At 53.8% G+C, this 20219-nt stretch overlaps 1 protein-coding gene across 3 annotated transcripts in view; it reads right to left on the bottom strand.

The window, feature by feature from the left end:
- PTPA (protein phosphatase 2 phosphatase activator) overlaps positions 1 to 20219 on the bottom strand; it is a 29138-nt gene that overhangs the window by 2508 nt on the left and 6411 nt on the right. For 2 of the 3 annotated variants that reach the window (XM_032478620.1, XM_032478622.1), the window contains exons 3-10: positions 19096 to 19182; positions 13497 to 13622; positions 11538 to 11655; positions 9561 to 9660; positions 8530 to 8654; positions 7578 to 7678; positions 5144 to 5212; positions 3044 to 3151 (exon numbers count right to left, since the gene is read on the bottom strand). In XM_032478620.1, coding sequence (XP_032334511.1) covers positions 3044 to 3151; positions 5144 to 5212; positions 7578 to 7678; positions 8530 to 8654; positions 9561 to 9660; positions 11538 to 11655; positions 13497 to 13622; positions 19096 to 19182 — 834 coding nt within the window. The remainder of the gene's footprint in view (positions 1 to 3043; positions 3152 to 5143; positions 5213 to 7577; positions 7679 to 8529; positions 8655 to 9560; positions 9661 to 11537; positions 11656 to 13496; positions 13623 to 19095; positions 19183 to 20219) is intronic. The other variant, XM_032478621.1, reaches the window with a different exon arrangement.

Raw genomic sequence — 20219 nt, 5'->3', positions numbered from 1 at the left:
ACCTTTGGCCGCAGAGACAACCAGAACGTACACCTCCTGGCTGGGGTGGAACAACACTTATGGCCTCAGAGAGGGTGAGGGTCCCATTCTATGACTGTGCTCTCCTCTAACTAACTTAGAGGAACAAAGGCACGCCGGGGCTGGCCCAGGTTCCCTCATCTCAACAACCAGCTGCAGAAATGAGGTCTCTGCCAGCCGTGTGTGCATGCGTGTGTGTGTGTGTGTGTGTGTGTGTGTGTGTGTCAGGATGGGGTGGTCCACAAGGACTGAAGAGGGGCCAGGAGGTGAGCAGGAAGGGAAATCTTTTTGTATGATGGAAGGATAGGGAACTAAGCTCTGTGTGGGAGCAGAGCTCCAGGCCACAGCCAGACTCCTGGGCCTGGGGCAGAGAAAGTGGGGAGCAGGCAGCCGGGGTGCTCCCTGGGGGGGAGGAACAGCAGCCATTCCAGACCAGAGGCAAAGGCAGCTGCCACTGTGCTTATGTCATGGAGGAAGTGGTGGGAGTTCGTTGAAGGGAGGGCCCCCCCAGGGCCCAGGAATTCCAGAAAGGGTCAAAGGTCAACCTGCTTCTAGCTCTCAGGCCTGAGAAGCTGCAAATGCAAGAAGCTTAGGGGGAGGGGACCCAGGACAAGCTTGCTTCTCCAGGGCCACAGGAGAGGTGAGGAGATGGGCTAAAGGCAAGAGGCTGCTTGGGGAAAAGGGACTGCGGGGCTCCAGGGTAACAGCAGAGTGAGCCTCCCGACAGACCTTTCTCCCCTGGGGACCGACTTGTGCACTGGGCAAAGCAACAGCTTCAACCTGTCCACATCCAGGCCTTCCAGCTGGAGGCCCTTCCAGGTCCCACTGACTCAGGGGGAAGGGGCTCTCCAGGCCCTGACAAGCCCTTGTGAAGGGAGTGCCTCCACAGTGACAGCCCTTAGGAAAGACAGGCCCCAACACCCATGAGGGCCCCAGGAAGCGTTTGGCTCTTCAGTTCAGAAAGGCCGAGACAGGCAGTTCGTCCCAAATCCTGATGTCAGGCCTGATCAGGCCTCTGGGGCAGCTCAGGGGACAAACTCCCCTCCAGCAGCCAACTCTGGCGGGTGGCTCTGGACTTCAGGACTGGTGGACCTCAAAGGTCCCCTCCAGGGACCAAGAACTGGTCTGGAAAAGTGAGTCATTTCCTTGCCTTTCTCTGTGCAGGGAGTGTGATCCCATGACCCTCAGGGACCAAAGACTAAGGGCTACCTGCTAGCAGCTTACAAATGAGTGCCGAACATCACAGAAACTCGGTGTTCCTAAGGTCAGCGAGATCCAGCGCTGTCCTACAAAGCAGTCTGGCCGCCACACCACGCTGGGCAGACAGCAAGCTCGCGCTGCACACCCAGAGCTGGAATTTCCCGTTTCCAGGAAGGCACTGTGTTATCTGCTCGAGCGCCCTTGGGCTGGTCCCGAGCTGACCTTCTCGTGTTCTGCAGCTGTAGAAATACTGACAACTGTCACCCCATGGACTGTCTTGTTTCTGCTGCACCATCACCATCTCTAACCTTAATCTGCTCCTCCCTCATCTCCATCAGCCAGAGTTCTCTTGCCTCTGGAAGGGGCAGGTAGGGAAGGGAGGCAGGGTCTCCTGTTCTGGCTTTATGAGCCCGGGTCAAGATAAGTTTAGTCGCTCAAGTAAGAGCCTGCAGGAAGGACAGGATTTAAGATTCTGAGCAGGAAAGGCACCCAAGAGTCCTGCTTGTGACACAGAGGGGGAGGGGGTGGGAGGCTGGAGGGGGCTGCGTGCCCCTCCATGCTGCACATGCTCCAGCAGTGGGGAGTTCCCCCTCAGCACCCACTGTGGGACTGGGGGGGCAGGGGGTGTCAAGAAAAACAGATCAGCCAGGGCAGCAGTGACCCGGGTGCTCTCCAGCAGGAGAGGCCAGCGCGGAGGGCCGCGCGGCCCAGCCCGGAAGGAGCCAGCACAGCCCCAGCTAAACCGCCTCTTAGATTAGAGAGGTATGTGGGTTGGAACCTAAACACAGGATGTGAAGTCCAGAGGAAGGGGACCGGAGGGGGAGGGGGAGGAAGGGAGAGAGAGGGCCAGGCCGGGTCAGTTCTAGCGCCTTTAACCCCTTCAGGGCCATGCAGAGGGATCCAGGCCCACTCGAAGTGTCTGTACCACCAAACACACCCAGGCCCCTGCTCCCTTTCGTCCCTGCCCCCTCGCCTCTGTCAGAGAGAACTCTGGGTGTAGAGGCCAGCCCAGAGAACCTCCCCCTCCACAGAAGAGGGGTGGCCAAGGTTCAAGAGATGGGCATCTTCAGGGTGACACCTGAGACCACCAGCCTGAGGGCGAAAAGAGGGGACTTTGGGACCTTCTGCTCCAGGTGAAACACTCCACACTCAGGCCCTTCCCTGGCCAAGGTCAAGCAGTTTCAGGACTAATCTGCCCAAGATGTGGACGGACGAGCAGAAAGGACAGGGTGGGAAGAAATGTCTCCTCCCCAGTCGCCAGAGAAAAAGCCACCTCCTTGGCTGGGAGAAGGGTGCCTGCAAGGAGGACCAGGAGAGAGGGCAGGAGCCACCCTCAGGAGACAGTGGCCGCCTCCCAGCAGAGGGAGCTCCGGAATCGCCACCTCTCCCTGCATTTCTGATTTGAGAGCAGGAAGGACCACTTGAAGTGGTCCTTAAAAGTGCCAGCTCCCGGCCCCCCCAACACCTCCCACTTGCCCAGGGATCAAACGCACCAAAGTTTGAGAAACACCACTTTGGATGATGCCTCCAAAAGATAAAACCCTTTCCCAAGCATGTCTCTGTTTTCATGTCCCCACAGGAGACAGAGCGGGCCTCCAGTCACTTGACAAGTGGAAACAAGAGACCCCTGAGCAGCAGGGCCTTGCCTCAGCCACGGAGCAGAGCTGGACCTCAGTCCAGTGCTTTTTTCACTGCCCATCCCACAGGCAGAGATTCTGAGGCTTCAAGTGTCAGAGGGGCTGGCCCAGGACTCAGAGCAAAGCAGCAGAGTAGGGCTGGGGGAGCAGGAGCCCAGGACCAAAAGTGCCCACCAGCCCCCACTCACCTCAGCCTTATACATGCGGATGAGACCCTGGTTCACTTTGGACCAGGAGGGGACAGCACTGATGTTCCACAGCTGGTTGGAGTGCTCTGCAAAGGGGCCTGTCTTCATCTGGAAAAGAGAATCCACAAGCTGGAGAGGTGAGCAGCCTGGGAGCCCAAGTTCTGCTTCCCTGCAGCAAGGTCATGTGGGCATCCACACACACAGGCACACACACACTCATGGGGACTAGGCCGCAGATGCAAGCGTGTACACACACACGTACACACACGCACTCCTGGGGACTAGGCATTTGCCTGTGGGGCTCACATGCGTGCACACACACAAGTTCCAGGGACAGGGTCCCTTCTAGGCAGAGCTAGAAGAGTCGAGGGGTCAGTCTCGGGGAGGGGTCAGTCTCGGGGAGGGCCCAGGTGGGTAAGACCAAACCCAGGTATCTGACCGTCCTCTCCTGGCAGGCTGAGGGAGGAAGGAAAAGAGGGGGCCAGAGAGCACCTGCAGCAGATTTGGGAGGAAGGTCTGTTGAGAAAGCCAGCCTGACCTGGTGGGGAAGTGCAGAGGGGATGGCAACAGGAGCAAGGGACAGGCAGGAGCAAGGACAGCTCCATTCCTGGTCCCTGTTTTTAGAAGAGAGAAATTCTGCAGCAAGCCCAGTGGAGCTTCCATAGTATCAGAAACCACCGCACTGAGCCAGGGGGGGCTTTGTGCCTGAGTGCACCCCTCGGACAGCACAAGGCCAACACATCTGTATTTATTAACAAGCAGTTCACAATCCCCCTCAACATTGCCTCCTCCCCGGCCGATAAGCAGCACTAATGCTGGGGAAATGGGGCTCCAGGCTTCAGAAGAGTTGGAAAAGCAAAGAAGCTGAGCTGGCGAGAAAGCAGACTTGGACCCTGAATGGGTGGAAGGTTCCAGAAGAGGCTGTGCGTGGAGGTGGGGCTGGTGGAGAGTTGTTCCAGGGAGAAAGGATGGGCCCCAAGCGGGCCTCTCTCCGCATTGGGCGTCATAAGCATAAAGGCCCAGGAGCACAAACTCCCCACCCACCAGCTGCGGCCTTGCCTGGTGACCCACTCCCACAGGCCTCACGCTTCTCTAGTAAGAACAACTCTTACAGAACTGTAAGATCAAAGTGGGAAGAGCTGCCATTTTATAGTTGTCATCTTCCTCCCCTGGCCCAAGTCCCCAAAAAGCCTGTCTCAACCCCCAAGTTCAGTATTAAGGACAATAGGCCTCCTTCCTCCAGCAGTGAGGCCCAAGGTGCAAGACAGGTCCCCACAGGGCTTCTCCTGGACCCACCCCTTCACCCAGAATCTTTCCCCTCCTCTCTCTCTCTAAGGCTCCCTCCTCCAGGAAGGCAGCCAGGAGCCCCCAGCTTGCAGGGGCCTGGCCTTCATAAAGCTTTGTTCCCAAAGTCCCAATCAGGCTCCACCCTCCCGCCCCTCGCTCCGCCCCTTCCCCAGGCTCCAGCCCTCTCTTGGACACTTCCAGGCCCTGAGAATCTGAGGGATCACTGCAGCTGTGGAACCAGTTTCCCTCTGGACAGGCCCTGCAAGCAAACCACCTAGGAGGCACCCTGCTGGCTCCGTCCCAGCCGTCCCAGCCGTCCCAGCCATCCCAGCCAGTGGCTCCAGAGGCCTGCTCAGCAAGGGCCGGCAGAGGGACATGGGGAAACCATAAGGTTCTGCTTCCTGGGCCGGCCACCCCCACTAGGGCCATGGGATGGGGGGCACTAAAGGCCTCTCTGGCCTGCTGGCAGAGCCAGGGGCAGGCCTGAGCTCTGGCGCCCCAGTGCCCCGGCCCCGTCCATGGAAAGGAGGACCATGCTAGTTCTCTAGAAGAGCTCCCCCCACCAACCAGCCTCCAGTGTACCAAGGTCTCCGTCTCCCTAAGTCCTTCAGAAGGAGACTCTGCAACTCTGGGAGAGGAAAACAGATGAGGGGGAAAAAGGAATCAGGGGCGAGAAGAGAAAAAAAATTAGCTCATTCTAGCCACAAAGGGAGAAGAGAAAGAGCGAGAATGAGCGAGCGAGCTGCAGTCCCGCAGTGACCCCAGGGGAATCGTGTGAGTCAGAGCAGCCATATTGAGCAGGAAATTACTCACAGACGCTGCGTTCCTGCCTCTCCACTCCCAAGAGAATCGGCCTTTTGTAAATGGTTCCTCTGTCAGTAACTGAGGGGGGATGGGGTGGGGGGAGGCTCAGCACAGCGCCTTCCTGTCAGCTCCTTCCCTTCCAGCTGAAATCTGATCCCTCCCTTCCCAAAACTCCAAATTTAGAAGCCAGATTGAAACTGAAATTCTTTTCCTGCCGGCCCTGGGCTCTTAAAGGCGCCAGGGCTGCATTTCCTGAGACGGCAGAAGCCCTGCAAGGTGAGGTCCCTCATCCGGGATGCTCAGGGCAACCAGGGCAGGTCCCAGGCTGGTCCCTGTGATGCCACAGGAAAAGCCTGGTTTCATTCCCAACTTCTTGTTTGTTTAATCTCCTAGCTGCACCAGCCCTAGCCATCCCTGGGTCTCCAGAGGCAACACTGCCCCCTTCCTGACCACAGCACAGAGCTCCACACCGGCCTCTAGGTCCCTGCCTCCCAGTGTCAGGCCCTGGACCTCCCTCACCACCATCTAGGGGCTGCGAAAACCCTGGTCTGAGGTGCCAGGGGGGTTGGTGAGCCTAGTCTCTGGAGAACTAGCACAAGGCCTGCAGTCATCAGCATCTGCACCAGCTTGCCCTAGGCTGGCCAGGAGGGCGAGGGGGCCCTTCCTACTGGTCTCCTCAGCTCTGGGGCATGACTCTGCTAGTGTCCAATGTTTACTACCATGCCCAAGCACCCAGACCCAAAGTGCAAACCAGGCCTGGAAGACAGGTGTGGAACAACCGAGAACTCTAGGGCCTGCCGGCCAACTCCCACTTCATGCCTCTCCCTCAACTGTTACTAAAACCTTCTCCAAGTTCCATGTGTCTTTAGCACCACCTAGTGGCCACTTCCGGATTTCCTCTAGCAGAGGAACTGGGTCCCAAACTTTGGAAGAAAGCTTTTCTGTTTTTATACCAGCATAACCAACCAACCAAACAAAAATACAAAGTTTTAACCCAGAGTCAAGTCCCCTATTCCCTCAGGCCCAGATTGGCCCTCCTCCTTGTTAGTTATTGACAAGGAGCCACAGGCTTGGCCAGCCACCAGGGGGAGCCAAAACAGCTCAGCCTCTTAACCCCACCAGCCAGCGAAGCCATAGCTCGCTGTGGACTGTGCACCCTTTCCCCCTACCCTGCTCCTCCAGCTTCTCCTGGGGTCTCCTGGCTCCACAGACCCTCCCATCCCACTCCAGGGAGAGCAGCATGTGATCGGATCTGAAGGCAGTGAGCCAGGCTGCCCCAGAGTCCTTCCGACCTTGGGCTGGCTACACTGCTGAAGGCAGCAGATCTCTGAGAATGAAGCAGTGGCCGTCCAGCCGTCAGTACGGGCTTCATTTGCTGACTTGGAAAAACGTGTCATTCCCCTCTGGCCTCTGGAGTTTGGCGAGGCCTGAGCCGAATGCTGACCAGGAGAGCCTGGAGCTACTGCTGTTTAACCAGGCATCTCCCACTCTTCAGGGGGCTCAGAATGGGCAGCGAAGAAGAGTAGCCCCCATAGGCAGGGGTCCACGGGTGTGCCAGGGACGTCACTGGGGCCAGGAGGCAAGCATGCAGGCATCAGGAAAGAGAATGGGGCAAGACTCTCTCCAGGCAGCAGAGCCAGGGTGCCCTTTGGAAGTCTGGGGGGGCAGGTACCAGGCAAGAAAGGTGAAAGGTCCCTACACCTCCTGAGGACCTGAGGGCAGTGGGTCCCCAACTTTCATGCACAGTCACTTGGCATGGGTGTTTAAATTCAGGTTCCCAGCACTCATCCCCCAAGAATCTGATTCAGAAAGCTGAGGTGGGACCCAAGAACAGGCATTTTAACAAGCCCCTGGGTGACCCTGAGGAAGTGGCCCAAGGCTGCAGAACAACAGCACCCAATTAAATGACCCCACTGGGTGGGCTGGGGGTCCAGGCCTGCTCACTTCCACTTCCAGTATTCACTCGGCCCACGTCCTCAGGCACTGACAGAGAGGAGCCCCTTCAGCAGAAATCTGTCCGCTGTCCACACCATTCTCTCCAATCCCTACAAAGGCTTCGTCCCACACATCCACATGCATGTAGCTTTACAGATCTCGTGGGCCCCATCCACAAGATGCTGACACCCACCCATCCTCAACAACACCTACCAACCCTTCAGAACTGCTGCATCGGTCACCAAGTCCAGCAAATAACCAAGTCTTAATCGATCAGCTCAAGTTGAAACCTCAGACCACTGACTTGGGGGAGGAGATCCTGGACAGTCAAAAGTTAGCTCAACCATTCAGAGACACCTGGCTGGGCTTCATTGTCAATAACCCACCTTCTGGGGCTGGCCCTGCCATCTTCAGGCAGCAGCTCTGGCTCTTCTGTCCAAAGTCACCACCCTCAGATCATTCTGGCCCAGAGGCTGCCATGGGCTTCTCCCTCACCTCCCTCCCTCACCTCGGTGATAAACAGGATACACTCCAGGAACATGTAGTCCTTGTGGTTCTCATTCACGGCCTTCTCATCAACAAAGTGCCTGGGCTCCAGATATGGGTGGTCTGGAAACAGCAGAGAGCCCCAGGATTCAGAACCAGGCATTTGCACAGCAGGGCACCTCGGCCCGGTGCGGTCTACACCCACCCACCCTCGACACTTGACCTCACAGGAGCAATCAATTACCTTGTGACTTGGTCTCCTCACCCTGCAGTGGGGATAAGAACGGAACCCCCCACCACCGGGCCATGGCACACTGCCCGACCATCAGGACCACGGTACAGCACACCAGTAGGTGGTATCAGTGGTATGCTGGCACAGACCCTTCCCAGGGTCCTTGAGACGATCTACTTGAAGCACTTAGAGCAGTGCCTGGCACAGGGCATGTGCTCAACAAATGGTCATTGATTAATATTATTTTGCAGGCAGTTAATCCTAGGTCAAAATAGATAAAGACCCCCCACCCACTGTGGCTTGCCCGTAGGAAAGTGGAGGGAACCAACAGAGTGGGCCCCTAGCGAGTGGCCCCCGGCCAAGCACTTGGCAGCAGCTCCCTGATGGGCCCCTGTGCGCACGGCTCGATAATCATAGCAAATGACGTTGGTCACTGAGTCAAAAGAACCCCTCATTTTCAACATAAAACCCCACAGCTACTGCCAGGAGTTGGGGCGCATTTCATACCAGCCCATTGTGCGCCAGGCGGGCGCCCTGGCTCCAGCCCACATCACTTTCCATTATCTCGGCAGTGCTGGCCTCCACCTCCCCCAGCCGGCCACGCTGGTGGCAGCACAAAGTCGGCAGCGAGCAGCCACCATCAATAGCCGGTCTAACGCCTGCTCTACAAGCTGTCACTGTGTGCCCTGGGCAGGAGGGGAGGGAGGAGGGCCAGGGCAGGGGTCCGTGCCCCCTCCAGTACCTATCAGCTGCGAACTGCCCCAGATGAAGGGCAGAAACTGGAAGTCATCCAGGCCCCACACGCCCTGGCTGCCAGCTGGCTCCATCCTGTACGTCTTCTGGAGTTTCCGCATAACCTCAAGATACCTGCACGGGACGGCGGGGAAAGGAGGGGAGGTGGCAAAAAGTAAATAGACAGTCTCAACCCTTCTGCCACTAGGAGCAAAGGAGGCCAGAAATAACCACCTAAGAGTGTGTCTCCATTTCAATTATAACCCTCATGCCTAAGTTACATATCAGCTGATCTTCTCAGCATAATGTAGCTCGATTTTTTTCTCTCACACTCAGCCTCCTTTCGGCCCAGGAAAGGGGCAAAACACCAACCGGGACAGAGGGGCAGTGCCGTCAACTCCTGACAATGTAAGAGCCTGGGCAGGAGCCACAGCTTCCCCAGCTCCGGGCTGCCCATCAGAATCGGAAAGACAGACCATCTCCTAGGTCCCTTCAGACTGTGTCAGAATCACCCATAGAGCTGCACTCCAGGGCATCGGCAGCCCTGGGGGGGAGGGTACGGATGTGATGGTGCCTTCTGGTGACTGAGACACACCCACATGCGGGGCAGGTGGTCTAGGTGGTGAGGGGAACAAGGCAGAGCCTGACAGCCTGGGTTCAGCTGGCTGTGACCTCAGTGAAGAGACCTGACTTCTTTATGCCTTAGTTTCCTCATCTATAAAAAGGAAAGGACAATTGCTACCTCCTGAGGTTGCTGTGAGAATTAAGTTACATGTGAAGTGCTTACACAGTGCCTCCGCATGGTAAAGGCCACGGGAGCATCAGCAGTCGTTACTTGCATTCTCTTCATTTGTTTCCACTTGAATCTGACCCTGTGAGAACACCCCACTCACAGAGCTTGATTAGGACTAGACTGGAGACCCAACAGCCACTCAGGGGCCCCCTCCAACACCCTGTGCCTGGTCCAAGCAACAAGGAGGAAAGCGACCCCTGGCTCCTCCTCCCACTGGCAGCCACTCCACCTGCCCTCCTCTCACTCACCGATTGAACACCTTGAAGACAATGGCTATTTGGTCGTCCACCCGCAGCACCCCAATCTTGCAGAGACAGCAGAGGAAAGCAGCAAAGGCGGCTTCATGTCCTGAGGGAGAAAAACAGCTGTGGTGGACAGTCTTCCAGAAGGAGTGGGGCTGCTCTTGGTCTCACCAGGGTCCAAATCACTGATAACCTCCCCTCTAGGGAGCGCAATTAACATGGAGACAATGGAGCCTCTTCCGTATGGAGAAAGACCTAAGTCCTTTTAGAACTACCACTACCACAATTCTACTCCTAAAAGGCCCAGGCTGTTGATTTCTTAAATAGGCATTCACATTTTGTTTTGGAGGATTAACTCATTCATCAACTCCACCCTATTTATTGAGCACACGCTATGGGGGTACTCACAGTCCATGGCAGGCATTAGGAAGACAGCAGCAAAAAATGTCCCTGCCCCTGTTTGATAGTTTATGATTTACCAGAATGACAGACATTAAATATTCAATCACTTCTATGAATCTAGCTCTGAAGGAAAATAGGGTGAGAACTGGAGGATATCACAGGGAGACCCTGACATAAGCGTTCGGGAAGGTTTCCCTATAGAAATAAATAATATTTAATTTGAAAGACAAATAAGAGTTGGCAAGGTACAGGGAGTGAGTGAAGCAAGAAGAGCATTCTAGCCAGAAGAAATAGCATGTGCAAAGGCTCTGAGGCAAGAAAAAAGACTGGGAAGTTTGAAGAACCCTAGGAAGGTCAGTATGGCTAAAGCAGAGACATCAAGGGAGAAAGTGTAACGAGAGGAGACTGGAGGTCAGACAGGCCTTTAAGGCCATAGGAAAAAAGTTAGACTTTATCCTAAGAGCAACAGGAGCCACTGAAGGATTCTAAGTATGGCCACATTACAGGGTCAAAAGGCACCCTTCCTTCCTTTCCCATCTTGTCAAATAGGAATGGTCAGCACCACAGAAACCACTGGCTGGACTTGGGACCAACTCTCATGGTTCACATTTGGAGCGAGATGAGGAAAGACTATTTCAGTGACTTCCCATCCTGTTTTTGCAAAATGAGGGTCCCTCCAAGGGCTTGGAAAGTTTGTGAGCTGTTACTTTCACCTGCACAGTTTCTGATCGTGACCAGAGTCTAAGCCACCATCACTCAGGGGTAACCATTACTCCTGCACACCTAAGAGCATCTGAGAGTGGAAGAAAAACCCAGCCCCTGCTGGCCTGACCACTCTCCCCTCCAGGTCTTTCCCAGTTGGCCTCAGTGAAAGATCCGCCCCTGAAAGTCTCACTTGATAAGCCTACTTTCCAGCATCAGGGGAGCAGACAACAAAACTTTCGGACGACCCAGTCCAAGGGTACCCTTCTCCAGGCCTGCCTCTGCGGCCTGGGCTCCTCTTGGGGAACCGCGGCCCAGGGAAGGGAAGGGCCTGAGAGGGCAGCAGCTCTTGTATATGCCTGCTGCGAGGTGGAAAGGAAAGGACGGACGAGCTATCAAAGCAGGGGCCCTCCTCAGCCACCCCTGGCCTAGACAGAGAACTCCTCCCTCGACGTGCCAGCACCACTCCCTCAAGGGCACTGAGTGGCTAAGAGCAACATGCCACGACACTGCCAGAGGCCACCAGGCTCTTTCAGTTCTCAAGGCTTCTGTAAGCGGTTGTCTTGAGACATAGCAAGTGCTCAATAAATTATTAGTTTGGGGATAACAATGATCTCACAGACAGGCCATCTCTACAAAGAACAGAAACCAGCATTGGGCTTATAGCCACCACACATGTGGCACCAGCGCCCCCTGGTGGACCAAGCCAGAGCCGCAGGAGCAGCACCAGGCATTCTTGCACTGGCAGTGCTGCACCCCAGGGGGCCCCCCAGGCTGCCTGCTTGGGGCTCCCTCACCCCCAGACAACCCAGAACTAAGAGGAGGCAGCCCAAGAAAAGACTGCAGTGAAGCCAAGGAAGCGCCAGGAGCAGCAGGTACCTGTGCCGTAGTCGATGCGCGTAGAGTTCCCTACTGCCTCCTTTAGGTAAACAGCCACCTCGGGAACAGCAGCTGCCAAATGGGTGGGGACCACTGTGGCCACCAAGTTTTCTGCTTCCTGATAACACAAGAGACACAAAGTGGTGGCAGCAGATTAGGCAGCTTCCCGGTCGGCAGGCGCCTCAGAAGCAGTATCTGGCTGGAGCCCAGGCTGCCACACAGAGCAGTCCTGCCCCCCACCCCGGCTCTGACTGGCCACAGAAAGAAGACAAGGGAGGGCATCTCTTCTTACACAACAGAGACAACCCTGGGGCAGCTTTTCATCTGCTGATCCTCCCTCCAGGAGACACAGTTCTGGGGGCAAGACAGGAGGATTCTGAAGCTAGTCGACTTCCCCATCTAGTCATTCACTGACGTCCCCAGAAATATCCCTTCTTCACACTCCCCAGTAAGGGAGTTTGTGCCATTCATCCACCAAAAGACTCATGCAAGGATGTTCGTGGCAGCATTATTTACAGTAGCCAAAATGTGGAAACCCCTCACAGCTGAACTGCCCATCAATGGTAGAATGGATAAATTAGGCTATGGTCCTGCGATGGAATACTACGCAGCAATGAAGACAATCCACTGCTCCGCACAACGTGGGTGAGTCACACACACATTAATGCTGAGCAAAAGAAGCCAAACATCTATGTGGAGTTCAAAAACAGGCATAATCAATCTATAGGATAAAGGTCAGAAGAGTCTGGGGGATATCAACTAGAAAGGGGCATAAGGGCCTTGCTGAAGTGCTGGAATGTTCTATGGCTTGATATGGGTGGTGGATGCAAGGATAAAAACATGTTAAGACCTATCAAGCTGTCCAGCCATGACCTGTCAGCTTTCTTTTAAGTTATAACTCAATAAAAACCTTTATTTAAAAAAAGCCCATGAGCCATCTCAGCATCCAGAGGTGGCCCCAGGCTGCTCTTGGGCAGGGGTAGCGTTCTGCTGGGTTCTTGGGCCTCTCCCCTCTGCTCCACATGAAAACACTGGGCCAAAAAAATTAGGCCCCAGGTTCTTCCAAGTTCAGCCTATAAATGCCTGGCGTGAGACTCTTGGAGACCTGGTGGAGATCCGGATTCCCAGGCCCCGCCCCAGACCTACAGACTCGGCTTTTCTAAGGACAGGGTTGCTGTCCTGCATTTTTTGTTTGTTTGCTTCAAACAGGTATTACCTTTGCATGACTCAAAAATAAACACATTATGAAAGGGATGCATTGAGAAGTCTCACCCCACCCCTCCCCCAAGCCCCCTTCACCCCTACCTTGAAAAAGAAACCACAGCTTTATTTGCCTCTGATGTAGTCTTCCAGTGATGTTTCTCAACGTGAACAGAGCAATACAAACAAATCCTTTTAGTCTTCCCTCTTTCTTATCAAAATGCAGCTTGCCTTGTGCATCACATCCTGGCTCCTCTCTAACCTAACAGCGCAGCTGGGCCTCTGTATCCATAGATGCAGAACCCGTGGATACAGAGGGCCAACCGAACTATGCATTTTGTGTAAGGGACTTCAGCATTCGTGAATTTTTACATTCATGGGGGGGGGGTCCCAGAACCAATCCCCTACAGATACCGAGGGACAACTGTAAATCGCAGTCCCTTCCTCTGAGTTCCCTAGTCGGTCTCCTTATCCCTTCTTACAGCCGCAGAGTACTCCATGGGTGGACTTACTGGTTTATTTAACTGACAATAAACTGCAGATGGACATGCAGGACATTTCAATCTGTTGCTACATGACTTAATAAACAGCGCTGCAGAGGACGCGGTGGTGATTCTCAGAGGATGGCTGGGGCAGATGGTAAATACACTTGGATTTTTGGGAAATATAACTGCCATTTTAACAAACTCCCCAATGATTCTGATATCTGAACGCTTTCCCCCCAGCCCAGCCCCCAAGCCCGTCTTGTGGCAGCCTCACCTCATCAAGTTTGGCATACCAGGTCCTGTAGGCCTTGTTCCCAAATCGAGAGGGCTGGTCCACCGGAGGAGTCTCATCAATCCACCTGTCCAGCGTGTTGAGAAGAGCGACCAGTTTCTCAATGGCCTGTGGAGCAAATGGAGGCAGCCAAGCCACAGTGACTAGGGGCTCCGAGCCAGAGCCACAAAGGGAATCCCAACTGCTGCCGGACAATGACCCCGAGGCATGCACTACTGCATTCCCCCTGCTGGCCCCCTTTACTCCCAACCACCCTGAATGTGAAGGAGGGGCCAGGGGAACACAGTGAGCTTTACAGGAAGGGCCCAGCACTAGGCTGGAGTACAGATGTGGCTTCCACACCTGATTTCTCTTGCCAGCCCATCCAGGAGGAGCTGCTGGACAAGCACTACATTTTATCAGGGTCTTCGGTTTAGTACACCATAACTAAAAACACTATAAAACAGAAACGTAGAAAGGAAGGAAACAAAAATGACCAGTAATCTTGTCACCCAGCAATAAACACTACAGGTATCCCTCACTTTGCACCACTTCACTTTTACGAAAGATCTACCTTAGCACTTGTTTTTGCTAACTGAAAGAAATCTGAAGACTTTCATTTTTGCCACTTTGGCTTACAAAAGGTTTCATAGTAAACGCTCTTCTGTCAGATAGCAGGGGACATTTTAACATACTCTTCTATTCCATCTTTCTACAGTGTTTTCCATTGCTTACCATAGAACTTTGAAAGCAGCCGGATTCAATCCCAGCTAAAATACCATTTAATTGCTGTGAGACCTTGAGCAAGTGACTTTAACTCTCTGAGCTTGTTTCCTCATCTCAAAAATGAACATAATGGTAAATAACTCCTCGGGCCATCACAAAGACTAAGTGACAGTCCATAAAGAATGCCAGCACAGTGCCCGGAACGGGGTGCTGCTATACATACACACACAGACTAACACATGGGGCATGGGGCACACACAGCTTTGCAGCCTGCTTGGCTTCCTAAGGACTCTCGTTCTACATCAACATGTAAACATAATTTTGTGATAGCCTCTAATAAATGAATAACACGTTATCGTACAAATGTACTGTGATTTCTTTGCCCAATCCCCGACCATTAAACGTTTGGGTTATTTCCAACTGTTCACCACCACAAACAGTACCCCTGGCGGAGATGCTGGGTCAGAGGTGCGAGCGTGGTAACACCTTACAAGGCTGACAGTGTCTGAGATCCATCTCTACCTTTCCCACAGGAGGCAGGGACTGAGGAGCGGAGTCGGTGTGACAGGCCAGGCAGTATTAGTACACAAGGTGTTACTCAACAAGGGAATTATGTGAGGCAGTCTGTCTAAAACATGGTCTGTGAGGGCAGCACAGAAATGGGCCAGGACAAAGGTGAGCACACGATGCAGAGGACACTCAGAGTCAGGTGGCCCTGGGAGGAGGGGCCCTGCCAAGAAGCAGATCTTGCCTGTGTCTGCTGGGCACAAACGGTATAAGGAGACACCTCCAGGAGCCCCTGGTGAGACAGGAAGGGGGCAGGGCACAGTCACTCAAGGAATGCCACAGCAATTAACATCAAAATTGTGAAAGATTCAACTCCAAGTAGCCCTTGAGGTTCAGGATGATGAAAGATTTAACTTCTAGTAGATCTTGAGCTTCATTATACGCCCACTGTAATATATTAACATGGTGAATGACACAACTATAGGCACCACGGCAGTCCCAAGTTTAGCCACAAAAGGTCAAAGGATGGGAAATGGCCAACTTCCTGGGAATCCCAACCCTTTCCCCTTAGACTGGTCCTTCTACTTATTAGCATATGAAGCCACCAAGCCCATAAAAACCAGCAACAAAGCACCTCGGGGGCGGCCCCTCTCTCTCCCTCTTCCAAAGGTGGCCCACACTCTGTCTATGGAGTGTGTACCCACTTTAATCTGAGCACCCAACCCCCACACCTTGTGGCCTTTCTCTTGCCTTTCAATGTATCTCTCTGAATAAATCTACCTTTACTCAACTGTGGCTCGCTTTTGAATTCTTTCCTGCGCGAAGCCAAGGACCCACGCTTGGCAGGGCACATCCCAGGGGCTCAACCGAAGCCTGGGACACAGCCCTTCTCATGCCCCACATCTGTTTTCCTGCATCACTGGCAGTGGGTGGTGCCCGCAGGAAAAGCTATGACAGGGCAGGCCATGGCCAGGTCTGCCATTGCTGAGACTCTGCGGACAAGCGGTCCCAGGAGCTGTGTGCGTATTTGTGGGGCAGGAATAGGTGGGCTTGAACTAATAGAATATATGTGAGCCAACTCCACCCCACCACACACAGCTCCAGGAGGCACAAATCACACTGTAGTCCACATAAACAGTCCCCCCTGGAGATGTGCAACATGACAATGGCCCTGATGCTGCCCTCCCTCACCTCCCTGTGAACAAAAAACACTACAAACCTTATCAGTAAACAAAGAATGCTAAAGCCATCAAGTCATCAGCCATCAGCCAGCTGCTGCCACCCCCCACAGTGAAGACAAGCAGACAGGCCAGCCTCTGAAGCCTGAGGGGACTCAGAATGTGAAAGGACAGGACATTGGCCCTAGATAGCTAGGTGCTTGTCGAAGGAATAATTTCAATGAGCCCAAATGTTTGCTCCCTCCCAAAGAAAGGCACTAAATTCTTTAACTCGAGATGTCTCATTTTCAGTTAACAAGTAATCTTTTAATGTTCCAATTACCTGGTCTTTGTTGTAAAACTCCTATATATCCTGGCTCCTCCCCTGCCTCTTCGGAGCAGTCCCTCAGAGTGATCTGGGAGGCTGTCATACCAGGCTCCAAGGGGTTCGAGTCCTCAAAAATGTCCACCGAATAAAACATAACTCTCAACATTTAGGCTGTGCATTTATTTCAGTCAACATCCCCTTTCCCTATGCCTGAGACCTGGGAGGAAAGAAAAGTTACCTGTGAAAGGAGAAGGCTCCCTATACACCTGGCTGTGGCAGAGGGCCAGTGTGAAAAGCTGTCTTGCTGAAATGTGACCAAACCATGAGAACTGGCTTTGTGAAGAACCAGGTCACCAGAAATGGCTGCTAAGGACTGAGCAAACCTGAGCCCTGGCAGCTACTGCACTTACAAGGGATGGCGCAGGGATCCAGGCCCCAGGAAGCACCAGCAAGGCCGGATTCCCAGGAGACCTCAGTCTGCAGCGAGGCACTGCGGAGGGATAAAGAGGTGCTGCGAGGCCAGCAGGAGCCAGGCCCCAGCTGCCAGCTCAGCTGGGCCAGTGAATAATTAAAAGGCTCCTGGCTCCTCTTTCTGGAGACGGTTTTTTGAATGCAGGGGCTGCCTCTATTGTTTGGCCTGCTAGGGGAGAGGGGTTGGAGGGGAGGGAGCTGTGGGCTGAAGCCCCTCAGAAGCATGTAGAATCATTTGAGCTGCCCTCCTCCTTAGACCAAAACTGCCTGTTTGGATTTCATGGACCAGTAAAATTTTCTCCAAATTTTATTTGCCAATTTTAAATTCTGCCCTCATTTAAAAAATCAAATGGAACCACCACAAAAAATAAACCTCCTATCTACTATCACCTTTATTTTACAAAAATAATGAATTTTAATCCTCAATGAACAGGACAGCCAATCTCAAAAAGAAAAAGAGACTTCTAAACACGGGTCTGGACAATCTCACTACATGGCCCTCGCCTGTTCCCTTTGCTGCAGGTAGTCTGGAAGTCACCCCCCAGGCCACTCTGCCCTCTCCCCAGCTGCAGTCGTCCCCCCACCTCCAACCAGAGGCAGGAGTGAGAATCAGCAGGGGTACCAAGCAGCTGCACCAGGCAGGAAGGGAGCGCCCCCTCTGCAGGAGGCCACATGCTGCGTGCCTGCAGTGCCTTCTGCCACCAGGCCAGCTGTGGGTGACCACACTAGTCACCTCTGTCCACCAAGTGAGGATGAACCTCAGCTCAGGAAGAGCCCCAAGTAAACAACAATGTTACTGGAAATTCAAACAGCTAAAAGATAGCTAATGGTAACAACAGCTAATAATAATGATGCCATCTAGTAGGTGCCAGGCACTGTGCTAAGAAAAACCTACACATGAGATCTCAGTGAATCCTCCCCAGGGCCCATGAGTAGGTCTGTGGCTCTTCCCACACTACAGATGAGGAAATAGAGCGTCAGAGGGAAAAGGCCACCCAGCTCAGAGGTCAGAGGCTATCCAAACCCAGTCAGCCTGACTCCAGACCCCAAGCACTTAACCTGGCTGTAATTCTGCCTAAAGAACCCCCTCGAGCTAAGACAACACCTGGTTGGGAGGGGATCTACCATCAAGGCCTCAGGGGCAATTAAGGGATCTGAGAGGGATCTGGAAACTCAGAATCTGCTGGGTTAATTATAATATTCCCCTTTAATTAGCCTTCCACCGTCTCATTCCCCAGCCTACTGAGCACAGCTGAGCATTCCTTACCATAGGCTCAAGGAGGAGCCATCTCTCTCCCCAGCCATCTGCGCCCAGAGACAAAGTCCCAGGGCACCAGGAAGGCCCAAGGGGAACCCAAGAAGTCATTGGTGGGCAAGCTCCCAAGAGAAGGCTGTCAATCCCCAGCACAGGCCTGGCTTCCCCCAGTGACAGACCAGGACCTCAGCCACCCAGCAGCCAGTTAGGGTCCAGGAGCCTGAGGGCTATGCTAGCCTGGAGAGAGGTGGAGGGACTGCGTGAGTGCAAGGCCAGGCCTTACCCAACAGGCCGAGGCTATGGCTAGAGAGCTGAGTGGACAAGACACTGAGAGAGGCTGCTTGGGCCTTGGTGTCTGAGATAAGATAACGCTCACAGAGGCTCTGGGATGCCTGGGACAGGAACCTAACAGGCCACTGGAGGCCTGGGACCCAACACTGGGAAACGGCATCCAGCAAGAGCAAACAGCTAGCAAGAGCACACCTTCCCATGGGTATCAGCCTCCACGGCTCTTGTCCTCCCTCCACAGACAAGCCCGTCTCTGAAACACAGCCAAAGAGCACCCAGCTAGCAGTGTGCCCCTCATTCGGCACTGCCACGTCTAGGAGTGATTCCTCAGGAAAGAAAGCCCACAGATGTACAGGCCAAGGTGTCCAGAGTCCCAGTGTTTAGGGAAACAACCTCAAAGTCCACAGGTGGGGGTTGTTTAAACCAGTGAGGGCATGGCTCAACGGGGCAGAGGCACTCCTGGGGCAGGTGTAGGTGATAGTCCCCACACCGTTAACAGGGGGCCGCCCCTGGGAGTCAGTTATGGGAAGGAGTACAGGAAGAAGCCAGCTTTTTTGTTAACGTTATGCACGTTTCTATCAGCAGTCTCTTCAGTGAGCATGTTTATTCTTTCGTGATCATTTTTAATTTAAAAAGTTATATAAAGACACCAGTTAGCAAAAATGCAGGCTATAAAATGGAATATTTACCTTGATCTCAATTTTATAAATATACACTCATTCACAGATTTTTTTAAAAATTGGAAATACAGACACCAAAAGGTCTGCAGCGCACGTGTGTGGGTGACGTGACCTCCCGCACCGGCCAGTCACAGACCCTGTGGAGCTGTTTCCGGAAAGGCCCCGTGCACAGCCCACGGCCCGCGCCTACCTCGGAGACTGTGTACTCGAAGGTCAGCTTCTTCCCCTTCACACCTTCGTTGAGGGTGAGGATGAATCCGATGTAGTCAGCATACGCCTACCAAACAGAATGCGGAGTGAGGACATGGCAGAGGGATGTCAGACCCCCACTCTGCACGCCCGGCCAGCCCCCACCTCCCCCCAGTTAGCAAAGAGCTCCAAGCTGCCCCAGACCACCGGAGCAGCAGAGGTAACGCCAAATACCCTACCCTTATCCTCCATCCAAAACCGCTGGCAAGCCAAAGACCACGATGACACCTAGACCTCCAGCCAGTTTACTATGTGCTCATTACTGCTGCCAGCAGTTTCTTTCCACAACCTCACGAGGTAGACACTATCACTGTCCCCATTTTACAGATTAGGAAACCAAGGCTTCAGGAGAAGTGACTTGCCCAAGGTCTCCTAAGACCAAGATCTCATTACATGTGGAGGTAGGACCCAGCCAGCCAAACTCCAAAGCAGAGTGGCCGAGTATTCCACCATCCCACTATACCACCAAGGGTCCTTCCCTGGTGGTTTTGCGGATGTTTCCCCCACCAGACAGGCCAGGCTGCGTGCCTGCAGTGCAGAGGCCCTGCTCCCAAGAGATGAAGCTGTCTTCTGCCCATGGCTAGGGCTCCAAACACACCCATCCCCAGCTTCTAACTGGGCACTCTCTTCCCTAGGGGGCTGCAGGTTACAGACAGCACAGGGGTAAGAAAGCACTGAGGCGCAGGCCCCTGGAGAGGCAGATTCGAGGACCAGGCAACTTCTGTTTGCTCTTGTTTCTTCTTCAACCCTTTTGCCTCTCACTTTCTTTCTTCCTCCTTCTCCAAGCCTTAAGGAAGCTGGGACATCCACAGCAACCCTTGAGAAGCAACCATTCAGGATCTAGAACATTCCTATACCAGGATCCTCCCACCAGCCTATGGAATGACTGCAGGCGGAAATGTGGGGTCACATGGCCAGCCCAGTGGACCACCCATGGCAACTCTCCCAGCCTAGGGCAAGTCTGAGTCCTCATCCTGACTGTGGCCAGTGTTCACAATCATTCCCGTAAAGTACATGAGGCTGCAAAGAAAGGTAGCAGCAAGAGGCAGGGTCACCCTCCACTGT

Source organism: Camelus ferus, chromosome 4 (genome assembly GCF_009834535.1).
Source record: "Camelus ferus isolate YT-003-E chromosome 4, BCGSAC_Cfer_1.0, whole genome shotgun sequence".
In the NCBI taxonomy this organism is placed as follows: domain Eukaryota; kingdom Metazoa; phylum Chordata; class Mammalia; order Artiodactyla; family Camelidae; genus Camelus; species Camelus ferus.
This window is presented reverse-complemented; position numbering and strand designations above follow the sequence as displayed.